The 22516-nt window shown below is 38.3% G+C and overlaps 1 protein-coding gene across 1 annotated transcript in view; it reads right to left on the bottom strand.

The window, feature by feature from the left end:
* GABRA2 (gamma-aminobutyric acid type A receptor subunit alpha2) overlaps positions 1–20558 on the bottom strand; it is a 61276-nt gene extending 40718 nt beyond the window's left edge. Inside the window, exons 1-2 of the mRNA XM_058802964.1 lie at positions 20265–20558; positions 17607–17722 (exon numbers count right to left, since the gene is read on the bottom strand). Of these exons, the coding sequence (XP_058658947.1) occupies positions 17607–17722; positions 20265–20335 (187 nt within the window). The 5' untranslated portion in view covers positions 20336–20558. The remainder of the gene's footprint in view (positions 1–17606; positions 17723–20264) is intronic.
* Between the last annotated feature and the right edge of the window lie 1958 nt (positions 20559–22516).

Below are 22516 nucleotides of genomic sequence, written 5' to 3'. Positions count from 1 at the left end.
AGAAGACAATCTCCTTGAGGTAATCAAAAACCATCAAAAGCCTTCTTGGTGGGATAGAACTTCTAAAGTATACATATGCAGTTCTAATGTATACTATAAAAATATTCAGAAAAACATTATTTTAAATATAGAATTAATAGTGCCTGTGAGAACACTGCAAGGCTGTAACTGAAAGGCTGCTAAAGCATGCAAAAAAAAAAAAAAAGAAGCAAAAATAAAATACTGGTCTTTAAATAAATATGTCAACAACAACAAAAGAAGGAGGTCAAGTTGCAGTTCTATGGGAAACTTAAGTGAGGATTTCTGAGTTTTTGTGGAAATGCTGTCAAAAGCTTGATGTTAATTTAATTATTTTTCTATAAAAAATTATTTATCTGGAATTGACATTGTTCTGACATTGTAATATGGTCTCCAGGGGCATGCTTGGCAATGTTGCCCAAAGGCCTTGAAATGTCATTCATAATACAAGTCAGAAATTGCACAGGTGAAACAGCCAGGGTCTTAATCCATCAAACACTGTTCCAACTCAACATGCTGCCCTTATCTGACAAGCTCCTTAGTGTGTCTGTTGACAGCTCAAGACACTGACTGGCTGGCAGGGAATGGGGGTCAGAGGAGGTCATGCAACACGGAGCTGTAACAGCAGCAAAATCCGTGGGAACACAGATATTTCAAAATCATGTTCTGCCATTTCTTTATTTTTGGTTTAGGTGGTTTATGCAACAATTTTATTTATCCAACTTCAGCATCTTCATTCATTATCCACTATTAAATTCCAACAGTCTCAAAGCCACATATGGCCTACATAAAACCACTTCCAATTTATAAACTGAAGTCATCTGTGAGAAGAGAAAATCCATTTCTCCCCTTGACATCAGCACTTCCCTTCCAATGGGCTCACTTTAACCATGAGCAAGATTATCAGCAAGAAAATTTCTTCATATAGGCCACAATTGTCTTTCAAATCTCCATCTTTAACAAAGCTTATGTAGAATAAGCTTACCAGTTTAACTTCTGGAGCTTCTAGTAAAATACTACTAAGTATCATATCAACAGCTGCACTCTTGATTCACATTGGTGTAAATAAAACAGAATCAGACACTGTAATGAATTCCTCATAGTGTTGACTGGAACAAGAATATATTCTGGAGAAAATGTCTGGAGGAAGAGACAGGAGTTGAAAGCCAGTAGGCTTAGAGACCCCAACTGACTTACTTCTGAAGAGCTGATATCTATTAACAGATATTATATCACTTATTAAATTAATGCCAGCTCCGTATAAAGTCTATCAGGGGCCCTCCAAAGGCCTATTCAGAACTTTCAAAATTCAGCAGCCCTGGAAAGCAGTACCATAAATACTATTATGTCATTTACACTAACAGAATACTTGGGCTGCATATAAGCCCACTCTTTTATTTCAGCAAAGCAGTATTCATTATTCTGAAATAATTAAAATTTGTTCAAAATGACAAGAATTTGCTATAAGAAAATAATTCAGTTAAACATTAGTGTTTCTTTAGAGATGAGTAAGACTTTTTGACCATCAGAAAAACACACTAACCTGGAAAAAAGAATTTAGCTTAACTGTCAACACCCTTCTCTACTCTAGCAAAAAATATGACTTGTGAAAACATTCTCAGATATTTTTTTAGCTAATCTAACAGCTTTTTTAGGTGTAGGCTACCCACAAAATGTGCACAGAAGGATATGTAGGCACATCTTAAACACAAATAATGTGATATATTATCACAATCAGTATTTACTCTTTGTGATGTATGTAGAAGATGCTGGTGCGAACTGCCTTAGCATCATTACCAAATATCAAATGAAAAAACAAAAAAATTCTGTGTTGAGAGAACATTTACACATTACTAAGATAATTTTCACATGTATATGACAAATTTGAGGCTTAACTCTCTGTGAAAAAGAAGAGTGCAGATCACACAAATAAACATTATATTTACTACATTTTCTTCTCTCTTTCCCAAGTGACCTTTAATTTGCAAACCTTATTATTTCATATCACAAATTTAAATTTCCAAAGGGTCCTGTGAATGAAGAACTTTGGATATAAGTGACATTTGGGGTGCAGTTTTAACTTTATTTTATGCTTTCTCCACAAATTTGAGAAAGGTGCTCAAGGATAGTGCTAAAGACTGATTTTGGTGCTCAATTATCTCTTAAAGTATATTGGACAAGCTGCACAAAGTTATTTAAGCTCCAAGTTTCCATTTAAATCAATCAAAGTTAATCTGAATGTCTCTGTGGTCCAGATCATAATGACTAAGTTTTGCACTTATATTTGTCTGAATCCCCTTTATTCCCAAATTGCTGTCTAACACTGTCAGTACCTAAATTTCCCCGGCTGCTTATATTTCCACCTTAAGGCAAATATATCCCAATGCTGCCAAGCAGCCTAAAGAACTGGCTCTCAACCAAGTCCCAACGAGTTCCTCAAACTATAAATAATTACAAATTTACTGAGCCAGAAAGATTTTGAGAGAGAAAGCAAGAAAACAAGTGAAAGACTGTTTCCACAGCCTAGCAGTACTCATGGGATAGAGCAGACTTAAATTGAAGCCTGTGCTCAAGATCTAATTATTTACACAAAGCAGAACAATTCCTTCCAAAGACTGAGGAAGCATGCTGTGTCTTAGAAAATTCACCTTTGTGGTCAAGACAGAACCTGACACACAGTAACTGAGCTCATGTCTCTGCTTTAAACTAGAGCATGCACTTGACAAGAGCTGCTCTCTATTTTAGAAGTTTCCATTAAACCCGACCATCAGCTTCTCTCATGGCTCTTTTCAGGAAAGGAGGAATGACATGAGAGGGAACACCCCTGTGAATAGATGAAAAGGAGATTGGTAAAGTTTTCACACCCAAACTTGGTTGTTTCACATGTGTTGGTAAAGAAAGGCTTCAGCTGCTTGCTCCTCTTCAGCATTTTTAATTACTTAGCTTGACAGATTTCTACTCAGTTTATCAACTTTAAGAGCCACATTTGTAGACAGTTATGCCAACACCATCTCTGAGATGTGCCAACACGCCCAGCTTTGCTCATGTTCCACATAGGATGCCCAGCTGTTGGAAGCAATGAATTCCACTCTATCTGGGCTCCAGGAGATGTGGGAACTGACAAACCAAAGCCCTCAGTCTTGTGGGGCCAACTGGTCAAAGACCATGAATGCCCCTAAATGGCAGCAGGAAAAAAGAGATCTCAGTCCATGTTCTGACACATAGGTAGCTATTTTATACAAATAAATAAGTAAAACATCTCCAACGGAAGAAGCCACTTTCTCAGAATGATCAAAAGACCCGTGCCTACATAAAAGGTTTGGAAAGTGGGAAATATGGATTCAGAACCCTTTTCCAAATCAGGTAGGGAGTAACTAAGATGTTTAATCTAGAATGTACTTTATCCCTGAGGAGAAGGCGTTGTACTGACTGGTGCAGCTCATATCACATTGGGCCAATCAACCATCCAGGGTCTTGCCTGAATCCTGCCACTACTTTAACATGAAAGAGATTTCAAATAACCCAAAAGTGCATAACTTAATTGGTTCTTTGCGCCGGGAAAAGAAGATATTTACTCTCACTCATTACTGTTGAACTTCATAGACTTTTGTCACCTCCGGCAACATTTTGACAATCTCAGAGGTATTGACTGCCAAGTGATTAAGAAAGCAATTAACTATCTAGACAGCTTTTTGGATTTTTTCCCTATCATTTAAACAGAGTATTCCTCCAATTTACAGGTTCATTGTAAAGGTATTAAAACAATATGGATGCTTTGGTTGTATAAGCACTTGTAAAAGCTGGGTAATTATGAACATTAGTGTTGACCATTAAAAAGGGAGAGACAAAATGCTGAAAAGAAATAAATTAAATCATTGGGAAGAACAATCTAAACACATGGGCATAAACTTGTTCCCATAAGACTACCATGAAATCCACCAAATCTCCCTTCTTCCCTTTTCATTACATCCTCACACACAGTGAAGGAAAAAAAATAAAAATAAAAATAACTTAAAAGTATACAGCTCTAAAATAAACTACCAGTGTGAGAAATTTTTAGTTAAAGTTGCACAAAATGTTCAACAGAAACATGAAATTGAAAACATAGTTGAGTTTGGCTGGAAGAAATGTGATCTTGCTGAAACAGATTACTTAAATGTTGAAGTTAGAGGAATTTAGCTAGCACACAACACATTTGGCAGCAAACCAAAACCACGTCACACAAATGAAAACTAAAACATCAGCACTAAATCTGGTCCCTTTAGACACTACAGCTTCCATCAGGATGAGGAGTGTTTATAATTACCAGGCTGAGTAATAAATATGACTGCTGCATTGTTTAGATCAACTGGATGAGCATGATGGAGCTAAAATGAACCAGACTGCCCCAACCCTCTCTAAAGAATGAGACAGAGGAAGACAAAAAAAGCACTCAAACAAGTCTGGAAGTCTGGAAGGGAGCAGACTTTGACAAAGTAGAGCAGTAATTATTTGAACTGACCTGAATTGGTGTCATCACACAAGTAGGGAGGGCAAAGTTATTACCCGCATGAGACCATATTTCTGTCTACTCTGCTCAGAGATTTGTGCTACTAGAGAGAAAATCATAACATGTAGGTAAGGCAGAAAAATTCCCCAAATGATTTCAGATTGCAGAAATTTATACTCAGAGGTCTTCATCTCTCTTCTTTTTTTTAAATGTTTGAATTTTATGACCTCAGTACTTAGAGTCATCGAACACCTTGGCAAATTCTGCAGCATTACACTTCTAGGCTAATTTCAGGTTTAATCTCCGTGCTTTACTCCAAGTCATAGCATTTATAAATCATCCCATTTGATACACTCACTCTGACAGTCCCTCCTGCATTTCAAACCACATCTACCCCTAAGAGCAGTATCATTTTTAAAAAGTAGCTGCTTCCAGTTTCTCTTTGCAGTCATAATGCAGCCAAGTCTGGGTTTCTTAACAAGTGATTTTATTGTATAGTGGCTATTGTCTCTTCAAAAGCTTCATTTTTGTTGTTAACTTATTTGCTTGCCCATCACTTACATAGGCCCAGCTGCTTTTCTAACGAAGATCACTCATTCTAGATTTTATCCAAATTAGATTTCAAAAGCCAATTTGGTTCATATATATATATATATATATATAAAATATGTAACATGTCAACTTGCCAGTGAAAGTACAAGTTATGAAAGGATGCTGTCCTTCAGGACCTTCCACATTCTAAACATTAAAAAAAACCCTAAATTTTTGTTATTTCCTGGAAAAACATCGGAAGTCTGCATCAAGCACTGGTAAAATGGCCACAGAATTCAGTGGATTGTCCAGGAAACTGTGATAATACATTATCATATATACATAGAGCATAGATATACATATAATATACATAGAGCATTACGATATTTGGCTACACTGCTTTCTTTAAGCTGAAACAGACACTGTCACAGTGCTTCTTAGCCTTGTTAATTATTTAATGAGTAATTTGGGTAGCAGAGCCCACTGAAGTCAGTGAAAAAGTCTTTGCCTACTGACTACCAGCTTCAGCAGAAGCCTTTGGATTATGTCTGGCCAGCCACAGCAAAAAAGTTGCCACCCTGGAGCTGACAGAAACTGTGATGAAGCTCTGGGAAGGATTGTCTTGCTTGTTCTGGGGCAAGCACTCACATCACCAGAAGCTGGCATCTTCCCAAGGCTTGCAGCTATCAGAACAAAGTATGAAACTCACATGTTTCAAAGTCCCAAAGGCTGATGATGTCCTCTAGGGATCAACAGACATAAGAAAGCATTGAAAATGAAGATCCTTTCAGACAGATTAATTTTAATGTCTGTGCTTAGTGTCTGGGTATTATAGTCCTGGATTGGATAGTCATTAAAAATGGAGCTGCAGCTCTTTTATCTTTTGCTAGCCTTGTACTTTGCATTCAAGCATGACAGCAACCAGTGGTAGAAAGAGGTAGTGCCTTTATTTAATAGAGCTGCATATTAGTGGGCACTTTTAATGCATCTTTTTTGCAGCAGGATCCTCAAATATATTTTTCATATGTAATGCTGTATGAAATTCTATAATAGTATTTCAGAAGACTGTGATACACTATTAAAAAAAATAAATTAGAGAGTGTTCTAATCCTTTTATCAACCAGGCAGCAGCTCCTATTTCAAGCCAGGTAAAATAACTATGAAAGACAGGAAATTAATGTTTGTCCAGACTACTCTATATTCTCAAAAAAGCTAGCCAGAGGAATTACTAAAATCACCCAGAGGCTGTGTGCACGTTAACACCCTAAATACCTGGCATGCTTAAGCACAGGTAGACGCACACTTCACTCGCACATTCCTGAGCATCACAGCTGCTGAAACGCAGGGAAGGAAGGAGTACACTTGTGGTTTCAAGACACAGCACAAATCAGACTGGCTGCCAAGCTGCCTTTAAATTTTTATTAACATTTTTTGTCTGGCAGGACAACTCAGGGGATGGTCATGGGTAATAAGCTTCCTGCTAAACAGGACTCCTGACAAACAATGAGTTCATGGCTTGATCCAACAGAGAATCATTTTAATACTTCAACAAGCATCTCCCAAATAAGCAAAAAATACTGGCATGGGCAGCAATGAAGCAATTTTTAATTTCCATTTTAAGATGCTACAGAGTTGTCAGCTATTTTTCTGATATCCAGTTAATACTAAAAAGGTCTTAGTGTGTACAAGAAGTGTACTGTGGCACTCAAAAGTCCCACAGCTGAGTCACTAGAATGTCTCCAAGCTACTTTACAGATAACAGTGTTTCCCTGAATCTCCTCTAAAACATACTCCCAGGATACTCCCAGAGCTTGGATTAAGCAGCCTCAAATTTGTCTTTTATTTTCGCCTATGACAAGAGAATTTGCCTCTGGCTGTCTATGGAACTTTGTGAATCCACTAGGTTTCTATATGTGGAAAGACTATATATTTGGGACTGGAATCTGCTTGTAAAATTAAATTAACAGGTTGGAATTTTTACAGGCATAAATTAAAAAATAGAGTGTTTTTTTTTTTTTTTTTATTTGAAACAATGCCTAATATGAGTTTAATCAGAACCCAGTTCTTTAAAGTGCATATTGTTCTAAGCAGAAATAATTGTGAAAATGCAGGTAATATCTACTGCAGATATTATTTTTAAAAAGTCAATTACTTTAAAAATAGCATTATCATGCAGTAGCAAACCAGATTATCTATTCTTTTTTTTTTTCTTCTAATGGTCATTAAAGACAAAATGTCTAGTAAAAGCATAAAGAATTCTCTGACAGCTTTTAGCACCCAGCAGATGAAAAGGGATTATTAAAAATGTGACCATTGCCTTATCTCAAGTAACAGGCATTTATATTTCTCCTTTCTCATCTTTACCATATTTATTTATTTATTTATTTATTTATTTATTTATTTATTTTTCCAGGTGGAAGTCTCTTCCCTTTTCCTTTCAGAAACTGCATGAAATGATGCAGTACCAAATTCACATTTAAAGATCTGGTAAAAAGAAGTTCACTGTTCAATGCTCAGTTAAAACTATTGACACAAACAAGTCCATGAAATGCTATGGAATGCCTTAGGATGGCAGAATGGTTATATAAACACAGCACTGCATCTATGACTAAAACCTTTGGTTTTCTCATTTATATACACCACAATACAACTCTCTTCAGCTGCTTCTCATTCAGTGAGCCTTTAACTTATTATTTCAAATAGTGAGAAGTAACAGGCATCTACAGTAGCCTTCAGACTGTCACTCAGAATGACACATCTAGAACATTATGCTGGTGTATTAAGGGTAGGAACTGTCCCTTGAACCCATCTCTAAATTCTTGAATATAAACACAGACTTCCTCACCTGTTCCATTGCTTTTCTGCTCGCTGGTGTTGTGCTGAGAGGCTTACACACTTGCAAGAATGGAAATAATAATAATAATAATAATAATAATAATAATAATAATTCCCAATTTACTGGGATAGATAGAAGTCTGAGGAACCTATTGTCTTAGAATAACTAAGAATGGATACAAGAAAGAAAAAGAGGGAATGTGTTGGAAGACAATTATCTCTTTTGGATGAGAGAATCAGCACCAAGAAATTGAGACAAACAAAGAAGAACTAGTAACATTCAGGGCAATCATTCAGTCAGAACATACATTGCCTTCACGTCATCTTGCTATTTAAGAGATGGACAGTATGCAATTTTTTAAATTAAAACAGAAGAAGGTGGTAAATGAACATAGGTAACTCCATGAAACTACTTTCACACCAAAGATCATAAATGCAAGCAGTCTTGAAAATTTTACAGCATACACCACTTTTTTAACTGATTTATATTGAACCATATGTGAAGGTCAGTGGTCCATAGCACTGAATTTTATCTTCAATCAACTCTATTAGTCATAACACTACCAGATTATAAAATACTTTATTTACAGTCTGTAGAAAAACATAGATTAAGCAGATGGAACATGGGACACCCAGGTTTTCCCAAACAAACTAGATAAGGACATGTGATCTCTACTGGTTCAACAAAAAAAAAAAAAAAATCATGAGGAGGACCAAATATGTATGTATATACATTAAAAAATGAATGCAGTTTGGTCAGACTAGATCCAATCTCTGCAGCTGCACAACTTCACTGCAGTGTTCAATGTTCTCTGATGCACAATAATCCCAGGTAAGAGGGGAATTGATTTACATTTCTTTCACAGTGTTAAATGCTCTAATTATTAAATAGCCCTCAACATATGGCAAGGAATTAAGGAATGTAAATCAGGAGCCGTGTGCTACACAGTAATCACATAAATGGTTCCCAAATAGCAATACCACTTCTGGAAGATTAGCAGAATCATACTTTTGTGATTTACATACAATTTCCACAAACTAGTGGTGAAATACTCTGCATGATAAAGCAAACTATTAATTGGGTGACAGTGGTAAAGAAAATTTATTTTAGCTTGTGATTAATTTCATTAGAGCATTAACATGTAAAAAAAAATATAAAAATGTATTTAAAGATTAATATTGGGATATTAAAGTCTTTTGATTCTTATAAATAAAATTTATTAAACTTTTGACAGTATTAATTCAAAATATTCTGTCTACTTTCAAGCTCCCAAAGGATATTTGAAAAAAAGATCAGACAGCTGTTTAAATCTGCCATTTTTTTAAAAGTTGTCAATGGTTAGTATGACAATTTTATCTTCTTTCACTCGTCATCTCTTTTGTTCTGCCCTCCTTCCTTTTCCCATATTTATTGCTCATAGTGGTTTTTCACCTTGGCTTGTATTACCCTAATGCTAGGTTGTTGAAAAAGAGCTTTTTTCTACTTCATATATGTTATTTGGAGTATTTAGAAGCTACTTTTAGATATTAATTGTAGCCATGAATACTGACAATTAAAACAGACCAAAATACTGGGGGAAAAAAAAAAAGCCTGCGCTGTTTTTATATATAGACAATTACAATGTCCTCTTCTATGATGCTTTCTGATGAAATACCTCTATCTCTCTCTCCACACTATTAATTCTAAAAATTGGATGCACTAGATTGTGCATTGAAAAGGTTATTCTAAAAGACAGTCACAAAATGGTAGCATTGCAAGAAAGCAGAAACAGGAATATGCAGTCAGGAGAACTGCCAGAAGCAACAGATCTGTCTCAGACCAGTCAACAGCACCAGAGAACTGTGCTGGCACAACAGGAAAACCATTTTTTCTGTGGGTAAAGGATAATATTTGCTTTCTACCCACCTAGGAGCCTGTCTTCACATCATTTCAACCTCCTCCATCCAGTTCCACTGGATAAGAAATCTTTCAGGCAGCTGGATGTCAGCAGCTGTATTACATCTACATGGCAGGTCTCACCTGGACTTAGCTAACTCTATATTTACATGGAATTGGATAAATTCATCAAATTTTGGTCAAAAAAACCAGTTGGGCATTTTTTATAAGAATGGACAAAATAGACAGGTATTTAGAAAAGAAAAAGGCAATGTAAAAACAGAAAAATGAAACAGGAGGAGCCTTGGAAGGTATCTTGGGGCACTTCAGAAGGGTAGTGATTAGAGGTTCCTGGATGCCTCCTGAGGAGGTGTTGATCTCTAGGATGCACAGTGTTGTGCAGCTTTTCACTTCCATGTACATTGCTGAAGTAAACTGAAAAGGATTTGATGAAATACAGTGCCTGTCCTTTAAAATACTGTCTTTTCACATATTTAACCCTTTTCAGGACTTCAGCATAAGGTGATAGTAGGAAAAATGTGGCTAAGACTATAAACAAGGATATTTCCTCTTCATTTTTGCAGATCTGTCTACCCAAAATCTTATATTTTTCAGTGGGCTCTTTATGAATAATAAACTCAAGAGTTATACAACACTGTGCATCCTGCTGTTCTGAAGCAGTTTAAAACTTTCATTTACACAGACTTTTCCTTCAGCTATATCTTCAAGATCTAATATACTAATTTTTTTTTACCTTTTCCAAGTAAGATGGAAAGCTGCAGCCATTATTTCAATGTCTTGCTGACTGTCAGGTAAAGAATCTTAGAACAACTGAGTTTAAAAAGAACCTTTGGAAGGTCCAAGGCAGAGCAATCTCTAAAAACACAGCAAGTTACCCAAGTCATAGTCTGTCAAATTGTGAGGGTCTCCACAAAGATGGAAATTCCACCACAACTCTGAGCAGTCATTATCTCTGTAACTGTTGAAAATCATCAGCATTGGCATAATAGTAATGAGTTATATTATAACTATAACAGTTATGAGTTTGCCTAGTAAAGCTAAGGAGGGGAAGAAAATTCTTCTTTTTTTTGGTCCTTTTAGATTATGTCTCATAAAGACACAGTATTGTTACACTGTTTTGCCACAATCAGGCCTTGAATGTAACAGGAGCCCATTCTGCTATGCAGAATGAATGTCTTGTGGCAGTTTTTTCTTTATAGGTGCTAAAATACAGAAGATATATTTAAATGTATATTTACCATTACAGGGCTCAAGAACAAAGGTTATGAAAACCCCCAATCTTTTCTACACAAAGAAGTTGAAGGAGTTATACATGCCCATTTAATCCCAAGTTTTTAGTTTTCATTAAAAATAAAATGTCAAAACTTGCCAATTAATTGTCTTGAAAGTTATGCTTCACTATTTGTTTAAATATTGGTTGTTGTAACACAAGCAGAAATGAACATCACTAAATAGTGATGCCAGTCATACCACAGTGATATAATTGCCATTTTTCCTTAAATCAACCATCTTCCAAGGTCCACTTTTTTCACCTTTGTGGAGGGCGGTGTATTCCAAATGTAGTCTGCATCCTATGCATCTAAACCCAAAATGTGAAAGACCATCAATGCTTTATTTTAAACTGATTTAATATATTTTTTATAAGTGCAACCCAGAATACTATTAATTTTGTATTACACAATCTCTTCATTTCTAAAGACTGAATAACAATTTCTTCATTGTAAGCAACATATACATTGATTACTACATTTTAAATTAACTTTTTGCTTGGTTAAAATCCACTAGTAAAAACCCATGAAATCCATTAAAATAACCCAAAGTTATCCTGGATGAATTTCTAATGTGCTTAAATATCTCTGAAAATGTTTTAGAGTTAGATTATTTAAATAATAATTGTATTTTCAATTCAGGTAGCTTTATGCAAATTGTATCATTACACAAGGGTAATAAAAACTTTGGAACTATGATATTGCATTCCTTTGGTACTTAGCTTTTTAAACTAGTCATCCTGAATGAGAAGTAGTTGTATATTTGAGATAGAAAAAAATCATTGCAAGATTTAATAAGATAAAAGGCCTTAGTGGAAAGCATTCAATAATAGAATACCTTGGATACCAACAAGACCACTGCTTCTTAACCCTTTCCTAAATAACCCAGAATAACTGCATCACAGATAAAAAGTGATGGTTTTGATTTCTTTGTTTATCAAATCTGCCTGAAAAAAATGTTATCACCCCATTGGTCTGATTTACATTGAGCACCAATGAGCTACAGAGAAATCTGCGGTATCTGCTTTCACAGCTTCCTTACAGATAAGACAAAAGTAAGCAAAGCTCTAATTCAGCATTGGTGTCGTCAGCAGTAATTCTAGCATTAGAATCAAATGCTGATGCTTTGTCAGGAGAGAAAAAAAAAGTACTAAATATATATGTTCAGTGAACTGGGAGAGCCTCCCAGACCAGCTCCTCTATGGACACATGTAACTACTGTACAGTACCTACATTTCTGTTAACTCATCTGAGGCAGAGCATTTGACTCTTTGGGATGGTGCTGTTCAGGCCCTGGAGTTGGGTCCAATGATCCTTGTGGGTCCCTTCCAAATCAGCTTATTTTGTGATTCTGTGCAACACTTCCCCCAATTGCACTACCCTGCACAGCTGTAGCATTCATTTTATGTCTTCACTGTTGATTTATTCACAGACTTCAATAAATAAATAACCAAATAACCTCTGTCTAGCTACTCAGCCCTATCCTATACTAGACAAGTTTTCTGGTTTGTTCTTAAGTATCAAAGAGGTTTCTGTAGGCTTTTTATCCTTCCTTTTTCCTAATAAATCATTCCCTGGAATGCTTACAGCTATTGAGTTACTTCTGTTCTTGCATCTTAGCACTGTCTGCATGCCCTGGATAAGTTATTAATGAGATGTTCATATCCTTTTTCTATCGCTTCTCCATTTTTTACAAGGAATGCTTTTTGCCAATATACATTATCCACAGCTCTAACATAAGTTTCTCACTGACTCCTCTGAAAGCACCATTATGGGCAGATTCCATGTGGCCCTTCCAGGAATGCCCAAAAGGGGAGCATACATACAGTAGTTTATCCCTTTGTGTCCCAGCATAGCTACAAGGACAGTGGGCTTTTAGAAGATGCAAGTGCTGCTCTGCATTAGCACTGGCAGAGAGATATTACCATTTCCAAAATATTAACCTAGATCAAAGAAGGCCTAAGGAAGCAACCAGAACTGAGATGGGGAGCTGCACTTTTTCCCTTTAAAAACAGTAGTGGAAGATTTCTAGTAGTGCTCTGCAGAAAAAAGAAATAGACAACGAACCTTCCTTTATGATACTCTGAATTTGCATTAAGCATGTTTGGGGCTGACAAACACCACTAGGTTTGGCTAGGTGACTAGGGTCCCCCATCTAGGGACTCCTATAGCTACAAACTCTTCCAAAGCTCATTAAAAACTCTGAATGACAGTGATATATAAATACAGTGCCCTAAATGCAACATATTCCAGATTATCAGCATATGACCATGGCTGTGTTTCCTGGCAACTGAAAACCTCCAACTATGTGATAAACACACACACGCACAGACATATATGGATACAGCTCTCCTGATCCAGGCAAGAGACAAAGGTAATCTGTGAAAAAATAAGTTTCCCTTGTGCTCATATTGGTGAGCACATCACAAAACTTTTAATCACCAAGTCTGATATTCTACACCATTACACTGATTCTATGCAATGAAATATCCAGTTCTCCAAAGATGAAAGATCACACCTGCAAGCGCTCATTGCTGACCATCTCTCTGATATGAATAGTCAGCAAGAATTCCCTTCAATTCTTTCCAGTTTTCCTGTTCAACTGATTTACAAAATGTTGGGAAAAAAGAGGATTTGGTCTGTCTGTGTGAGAAATGCAATGCAGATGCTTGCTTAAAGCATTCAGGACATTTGAAAGCAGAGATGGTTCCTTCAAAATAGATTCACAGTGCATTTAATTTTCACCTACCTACTATCTTATCTTCCTCTTTTTTAACAACCATCATTCAACTCTTTGGTTACAATAAGAATACCATTCCTGAAGCTGATGAGACTGACCACGGTTTGCAGAAGGATCCTGACATTTCCATAGATCTTTTCAATATCAATATGGCACTTGAAACTTTAGGCTAGGAAGTCCAGTCTTCTGCCCTTGTAACTTCCCGTTTCTTTTGCTCTGTTTTTTTTTTGTTTCTTTTCTCCAACATTTTAGTTTTCTATTCAGTTCTGTTTTATAAGTTTCTGAGAGTAGAAAATACAGAAGTTCTTTAGCTGTTGGAAAGGCTAATTTCAGATGTGAGAAAGTAAAGAAGGATGAATAACTTATGGAGATAGTCACAATACTGAAGTATCCAGCATGACCATGTCTGTTCATGGGGCAGAGGAGAGCAGACAGATAATTCAATCGCTTACAGATATTTTGGTTCCTTGCTTAGTTTTAGTGCCCATTAATGTGTTGATTTGCTTTTCTACATGCTAATAAAAAGCAAAAGATTTATGAAAAAATGTTAGCCTAAGCGTATTGCAAACATTACAGCAAATAAAAAGAAGAAAATACCTTCATTACTTGTAGAAAGTCACAAACAATGAAGGTCTGTATGACTTGCCATTTGCATGGCTATATTTCATATAAATTAATGCTAATGATACAGGAAAATTTGGTTTGAAGTCAAACTTGTAATTTATTTTGATGACTAAACAGAAATGGCATGGAATGTTTGGGTAAAATGGTTCACTTCAGAGCTGAAAGTACAGTCAAGAGTGTTCCAGCTGCAATCCTGTGCTTAGCATAAAATGAGTACAGAGAAAATATTATCTCCCCTCAAATAAACCCATGCTCATGTCTATCAATACAGCAGGCTGGGGTATGTAGCTAAGTCATATGAGATGTCTCTGGCTTCAGGGCATGATGCAGTGTCATCCTCCCCCTGCCCACACCCATTTTGCAGGTCATTTCATCACTGTAGTGTTCATACATCACTCAAGGATCCCAGCTGCTAGGATAGCCAACAGCCAACAGCCAAAACCTGTTTATCTGACCAAGGAGTACCACCAGTAAAAGTTAAACCTTCCTCAACAGCTTATAGAAAATAGTACTCTGTTTTGAATTGCATCAGTAAAGCATCAAGTTACATACTGTCAGTAGTCAGACTGTGTCCCAGGAAAATGAATTACAAATCTATCCCTTAATTCAAGAACAACCTCCAAATCAGACATTTATTTAGCTGAATTTAATATACAGACTTTCAAGAAGCCTGTACATTTCCCTGTTGTTGGTCAATAACTAGATAAAATGGTAATATCAACCCAAAACATTTCATTACTAAAGGAGCAGTTTTTTACAATGAGCTAAATTCTTGCTGTAAGACATCTCTGAAAATGTCTTTCACAGCAAGTGAAAGTGGGCTGATGAACAGCTCTTGCTTTCAGACGACTTCAGAAGGATCTCAGACCCTGGACTATTTCTGTTGTAGCATGTTAGGCCAGATTGTGATCCCAGTCATAGCAGTGATATGTGCACGACAATGCAAACTGCTGTGCCAAAGTAAACATTCTGCTGCATTCAAATGAGCTATTTCAGACTCATATAAAGAGAAGGGAAACACAACTGAGACTAGGTATCTTAAATTAATGATGTGTGTGGCATGGCCAGAATGCAGTAATCTCTTGCAAAAACACTTTTAGAAATTCCCAGGCTTACTAGGCACATAGTGTTGAAAAAACGGTTAATTATTTCCACATCTCTTTTCAGACTACAGGTCAGTATAGAAAAAGGAATAAACTGCTAGAAAATTCCTGAAATATGAAGCTAGATAATTATTAAGCACTATGTACAAAAGCCTTGTTTGGTATGTTTTGTATCATGAATTATCACAACTGCCATTTACAAGTGTTCTTTTAAACTGTAAGAATCCATCCATCCACAACTGAAGTATTTTTGAGGATTAAGATTAATGTGTCAAGAATCACCACGGTTTAATATGCATGACACAGTTTCATTTCACACATATTCTGCATGGGTTGATTGCCATGTATACCAATATCAAACAGATGTTAATTCTTTAATTTTTTGTTCTCAGAGTATGTTTTAATTATCTATGAGGCTTTATAAAGAAAAAGAGGGAGGTTATTTTGAAGCAAATTTAGTGAAAAATAGAAAAATCCATTATATCTGTATTTCATGTTCTCAAAAATATTATTTCAATATTAAAAAAATGCTTGATATGCAAAGGAACTGCAGACTGCTCTCATTAAATGGCTCATCCCTTGTAAGCAAGAAAACTTTGACTATTTTTCTAATAAAATGCATTATTTTAAAAGCCCTGTCAATTCAACACGAGTTTGGTGATATGAAATGTTTCTGCAAGTCATTCTATGTTTATACTATGCGTAAATTCTTAAATTTGAGTATTTTGCAAAGAAATCAAAACTCCACGTAAAAAAATTACTATATAAATTCTGGCATCAACAGTTCTATAGGTCCCCTGTATCATCCAAATTAAGAAATCTTTGAATATAAAATATTTCACAAGCTTTCACTGTACAGAGGCCAAAAATGGAAATGAAAAGACATCCTAGTTTAAAAGCAATGCATAATGAGAAATCTGTTTCAGTCAGCGTCAGCTCCCACTTTCTGCTGTGTCAGATTCAAGCCACAATTCCCCAGGACCAGAACAGCAACAGAGCCACAGGTCAGGCTGGAATAGTGTTGGATAAAAACTCTGAGCTTTAACTAAGGCCTAATTTGATCAGAGTTGTTATTGTAATTTCCATGGAAGTTGGAGTGTGTCTCTAGCTTTGGGCCTGATCTTCCTGAAATCAACAGGAACAGGAATGGCTCCCAAGGATTTTGTACTGGAATTAGCTTCACCAAGCTGAAACAGTCTCCAGGTTGAAAATTACAATTACCAAAACTGTTACAAATAATAATAGTGGCAGTAGAAGTGTATATTTGAATCATACATGTCAATGCTAGATAGTATAAATACAGATAAACAATAGTAGTAGACAAAATATTGTCAAAACTGAGATATTCAGCCCCTCCCTATGTCATAGCTATTTTTCTGTACACAGTAATATTTTCAACACCACAAAAATTATTTAAATTTCTTGCCAATATAACACATACTGACAAAAGATGGCATACAGCTTTAAAATCAAAATGTGAACTGACATTTTGAAAAATAACTGACAGTCATGGCACAAGAGTGCAGAGACCTCTGTCCTTCAATATTCTCTTTTTCTCTATTTTTTTTTCCAAATGCTCAAATAAGTGCAAGGTGCCCAGAAATGAAATGTATATTACCAGTGACACCCCAATTCCAAAGAAGTCAAAATCACAACATTTTCACTGAACTTACTGGGCCAAGGAACGAATCTCAAATGTGGAATTTATACGCATCGCACAAAATACTTGTGAAGATTTCTGAAAACATACACCTATCAGATTGCAGGGAATTAAGCCTGGATTCCTTGTTCAACCAAAATTCCCTGACTGGAATAACAGCTTTAGATGTTATTTTTGTTCACATTCTGTTTTACTATGTTAAAACACCAGATTTTTCCTTTTTACTTAAGATAAATGTGTGAAAATGCCTTCTTTCCATTCATAGATGTTATCTTCCTCAAACTTCAAATGATTCATCTGGGTGAATGTAGTTATAAATAATTTATCAAGATGCATACCAGTTGTTAGGGGAAAAAAAACCCCAAAGGAAGAATATCACTGCATAAAATCTGAACATTAAAATTTATTTTTTAAAATCAATCTTTAATTGGGTTGTATTACCTCCTAATCCAGGTCTGAGGCGATTATCATAACCATCCAGAAGTCTGTCTAGAATTCTTGTAAAGATGGTGATGTTATTCTTAGCTTCGTCTTCCAGGGAGTCAGCCAGCACCGATCTAAATGGATATTTTACATTTTAGAAGGTGCTAAGTATGTTTTAACATACACTCAACATGCATTTTTTTTGGACTGGCCATTACTTGCTGCATTCCAACAGGAAAGGAGTATTTACAGTATGCAAATATAAAATTTCTATATAACAAGTTCAGACACATAAGGGTCAACAGAATACTACTTAAAATACCCAAGAAGTCATTTTCCAGTAGTCTGTACTTGCATGCATCATTGCATTACTGTGAGTGCTGCTTCCAGCTCCCCAAACACTGTTAGTGGAGGCTGCACTGGTGCAAAACCCTGAAGAGCCTCCCAGGCTTTGGTGGCATGTCACTCCTGGGCTGATAAACCCGGGTTCCCATGCACAAACCCATCTTCTTCTAGCTCTATCTTATCTGTCCTCACTTAGGCATACTCTATCTCTGGATAAATCCTGTGGATTTGCCTCCACCCAATGGTCATGTAATGTACATGACCAGAAGAACTAACATGAGGGAAAACTCCAGCGATCATGCTCAGGGAGTCCTCTGACGCCAGCAGTTGGTGGGAGGGAACACCAGCGCTGACTAGCAAGCTGCAGGGTAGCTGTGGACAGCCCTCATCTTTCTAAAATGCTATTTTGTCATAAAACGCACTGTCTGATACTCCATCAGATGCAGACAAACCTTATAAATGCTGGATGGAAAAAGGAATCACAAATGAAGTGTCAAGAAGAATCTGTAGAACACTGATGGTTTCAAAGTTCCCCAATAAAGAAAGAGACATTACAGCCTTTATGGATCAAATCTCTGTGGGACATGCTATAGGGGCTGGAATATGAACCTGCCCAGCCAGCCGTGGTGCCCCACAGTGCTCTGGAACCTGGGCACCCAGACCAACAGGGTTTGTGCCAGGGAAGCCCCGACACACAGAAAGCCTTACACATGCAAATGTTGCCGTGCCAACAATTTTAAGCACCATGCATGTGAAATACAGGAGCTCATCAGTTTTAGCTACTTAAAACCAGCACATTGGTATCAAGGAAGTAAAGCATCATGTGCTACATACCATTTATATCTTTTTCAGGTACCTAAATTTTTAACCCTAAATGTTTGAGTATTAGTCATCTTGAAATGAAGGTATTCTGAATGCCATAATAGCAAGCATGTTTTCCTCATCCTCCAAACCGAAAGTAGGTTTGGGTGATATTTTCTCTAAAGAAAGCTATAAAATGATTAAAGACAAGGCTGTATGTTGGTCTCCAGCTCAATGGCATAAAGAAGTATTTAAATGTAAATCATTGCAGTCTGTGCTTTCCATCATATAAACCATAGAATTGACCCAAATCAGATAACTTGAAAAGAACCCATGAAAATGTCATGTGTGATTTTACTCGTGTGTCAGTTTTTTCTTAGTTGCAATTACTGGATGGTTCCTTCTCGGTTTGTAAAATCGTATCGTTGTACTCATGGACCACCAGAGTATGTCTCTGCCATTTTTAAGCTTCTTTTTGAGATATAACAGTTTTTGAACTCAAGATTCCACTAAAAATATTAGATCAATATAATTACATCAAATTAGTGTCGAATCTTGCAAACTTTACTCAGGCATAAAGTCTTTAATAACGCTTATAGTCTCTTTGACGTCAGTAAGATTACTCACTTGAGTAGGGTTTGCAGGATCTGGCCCACTGTGACTCAACTAATACTGCACCATAGTTAGGTATAAAGTGAAATAGAAAATATAGTTTCAGAAAATATTTTGTTCACTGGTAAACAAACAAAAATATTGGAGACATGTTAAATCATAGGAAACTTGCATTATATAGCATACAATCTTTACCATATTAGGACAAGACCTACTGCAGCCACAACCAAAGCAAGTGAATCAAAGTTACAAACTACAATTAATTCTTGTGTTTAGGGACTGTGAGCAACACAAAAGTATAATGTAATAAAAATTACTTGCTCTTATGCTGTCACTTTAGAAATTGAGAACTTTACACAACATAAGAAAAGTTGATTAATAAATGATGGTATTGTTTTATTATATGTGATTGTGAACTTGTATGCTATCTCCACCTAGAGGTTTAAGGCTTAAGCATCATTTTGAATTCTATTATGTTTGAACAAAAAAAATTAAGGGAAAAAAAAAGGCATGGCCATATTAATAAATATATGAGCATTATTTTAAGAACAGTGATTTGCAGTGAGACTTCATAAAAATCTATTTCTCCATTTTGTATGGTACAGAATCACAGTCATGCAGTAACTCAAGTCTTTAAGATCCAAAAAGGCATTTAAAGAAATTGTTATTTTAATGGTGGAATAAAGCATCAATTCACAAACCATTTAAGGACAAGAGATCAGGCTTTTATGGTCCTTAAACTACATTCTACTGCATTTATTCTCGAAACTATGTAATACTGCATTCAAACAGCTAAGAAAGATTTTTTTTTATTACGTTACTACATACTGTACTTTTATAGCCCCTCACACAAGCTTACCCTTAGCAGACTGTAACATGCATGTTCGCACTGAACAACGAAACTGAATATCCTCTCACCTCGTTGGTAGCCACACCAATAAAACGAGAAGAACCAACTGCATCTCGGAGAGTGCCAGCTTCTTCTTCATCGCTGCTCTTTGCAAAACCTAACGGTGCAAGAAAAACACAAACCCACTCTCAGCCACAGTCAGTCTCCGCCAAGCAGTGCTTTCAACTTAAACCCGAGGAAAATATGTCACTTCACTGGAGAAAGGAAACCACTGGATTTCCGCAGCACTTTTCGGTACTAGCAACTTATTGTATCTCCATCTTTCCCAACGATCCTGCTCTGTGCAAGGAGGCAATGTATGATCAGAAGTGGCATGTGAGCCGGCGCATCAGATGCTTTCCTGTTCCGTGATGTGAAAGCCCCGAGACGAAAAGGAACAAAAAATAAAAGCCGTATGTATGGGAGGATGGGGGTTTAACCACCCCTCGCCTCACTACGGCACACCGCAGCCGGGGGGGCGGGGGGGCGGGCGGCAGGCAGAGTCATGCCATTCGCCGGGGCTCGGTGCGGGGACCGAGCGCGGGCGAGCCGCCCCCCGCCGCCGCCGAGCGCCCGGCACGTTTGACAGCTGCTCGGCGGAGCGCCGCCGGGGAGCGCGGGGCGGCGGCGGGGGCAGCCCCGCAGGCTGACAAGTTGCGGAGCGCAGCAGAGCCCCCGACACGGGCGGGCGCTGCCGCCGCAGCTGGGGACCCCCGGGGACCCTACCTGGGAGCAGCGGGCGGGCGGGCTGGCGGCCGAGGCGGGGAGGGAGGGGAGAGGGAGGGAGGGAAGCAGGAGGGAGGGGAGGCGGGTGCCGCCGGCGAGCGGGGCAGGCGGCGGCGGGGGGCGGCGGGGAGCGCGGGGCGGCGGCGGCGGGCGCGGCCGGGACCGAGCGCGGCCGGGACCGAGCGGGGACCCAGCGGCGGGGGCGCGCGCGCGTGCCCGCTCGTGCCGGGGCGCGGGGCTGCCCCGGGGACCGTCACGGGGCCGCGCCCGCCGCCCCCGCGGCCCGGCCCTCACGGGACACGGCGGGCGCGGGGTCCCCGCCGAGGGGCATCGGCACCGGCACCGGCCCGGGGCGGCTGCCGCGGCCTCGGAGCCCGGAGCGGGCGGGCGCGGCAGCGTTGCCGGTGCGCGAACGAGAAACGGGGCGGAAAGCGGTCCCCGGAGCGGTACGAGACATTTTCCGTAGCCCTCCCTCCTCAGCCTCTCGGTCGCGTCCGGCCAAGCGCGCGTTCGGCGGGGCACAGCCCCGGAGCCGCCGCGCTGCCCCGGACTGCGGCGGGAGCGGGAGCCGCCAGCCCCGGCTCCCAGCCCGCTCCCGCTGCCTCATTAACATTCCCTTCCCCGCTTGCCCACTGGCACAGTCTAATTGGAATGCAGAGAGAAGAAAAGTCTATCATTTAATGTGAGCTCAGGATGAAGGCAGACAAGGAAACAAACCTCGCTTGTATTTTTTTTTCCCTTTTTCCGCCTCGAATTGCATTACTTTCTGTTGTATTGTCTTTTAAAGCACGCTGCCCTCCTTTCGTATATGCAGTCCTTCTCTGGTAGTAACTGGATCGCTGCTGGGATTCATTCCCGTTGATTTCAGGTTTTCCAGTACAAGTAGAACAGGACAGGCTTAATAATTAAAGATAAGGGTTTATATTTAGTGTACCCTCATTTTGCATTGTTAACTCGGAAATAATTAAATAACGCTGGCAATAATATTTCAGCCCTTTTCTTGCATTTTAAACCAATCCTCATCTATCTCCTTTCCTTTCAATCTCTAAACTGCCCAAAGCACCATCTCGATTATCCTCTCTTAATGTCACTGGCCCGCTTATTGTGTTTAAGTGAAATTATTCTGATGAAGTTTGGTCCTGAATCAATACCAGTCCCAACATGAACATGTGAAATAGGATGTACAGACATGGAAGGGGTCTGGGGGAGGGGGGGGGCAAGGAGGGAGGAGAGGGAAATAGGAGGGAAGGAGAAGTAGGAAAAAAATAAGAAAAAAATTCTTAGGTTACCTATTGAATTGGGGTGTTCCTGCTTCCTAATTGTTGCAGTTTGCAATTGGTGGTGTCTTTGTTTCCTTCTCTTTTCATGGTTCAGTGACTCCACAGTAGAGGATGAGAAACAGAGAAAGGAAGAAAAAAACTTGGGCAATCAAGACAATTTGTTCCTTTCAACTTAGAGATATTTTGTAACTTGGAGTAAGACTGAGAAGAGAGAGGGAATAAGCTCAATGTCTTTGTTTTCAAATTACCTGTAAAATGACAGCCCAAACTATGGA

This window comes from Ammospiza caudacuta, chromosome 4, assembly GCF_027887145.1.
Source record: "Ammospiza caudacuta isolate bAmmCau1 chromosome 4, bAmmCau1.pri, whole genome shotgun sequence".
NCBI lineage: Eukaryota > Metazoa > Chordata > Aves > Passeriformes > Passerellidae > Ammospiza > Ammospiza caudacuta.
The sequence above is the reverse complement of the archived record's forward strand: the minus strand, read 5'-3'. Positions and strand labels throughout refer to the sequence as shown.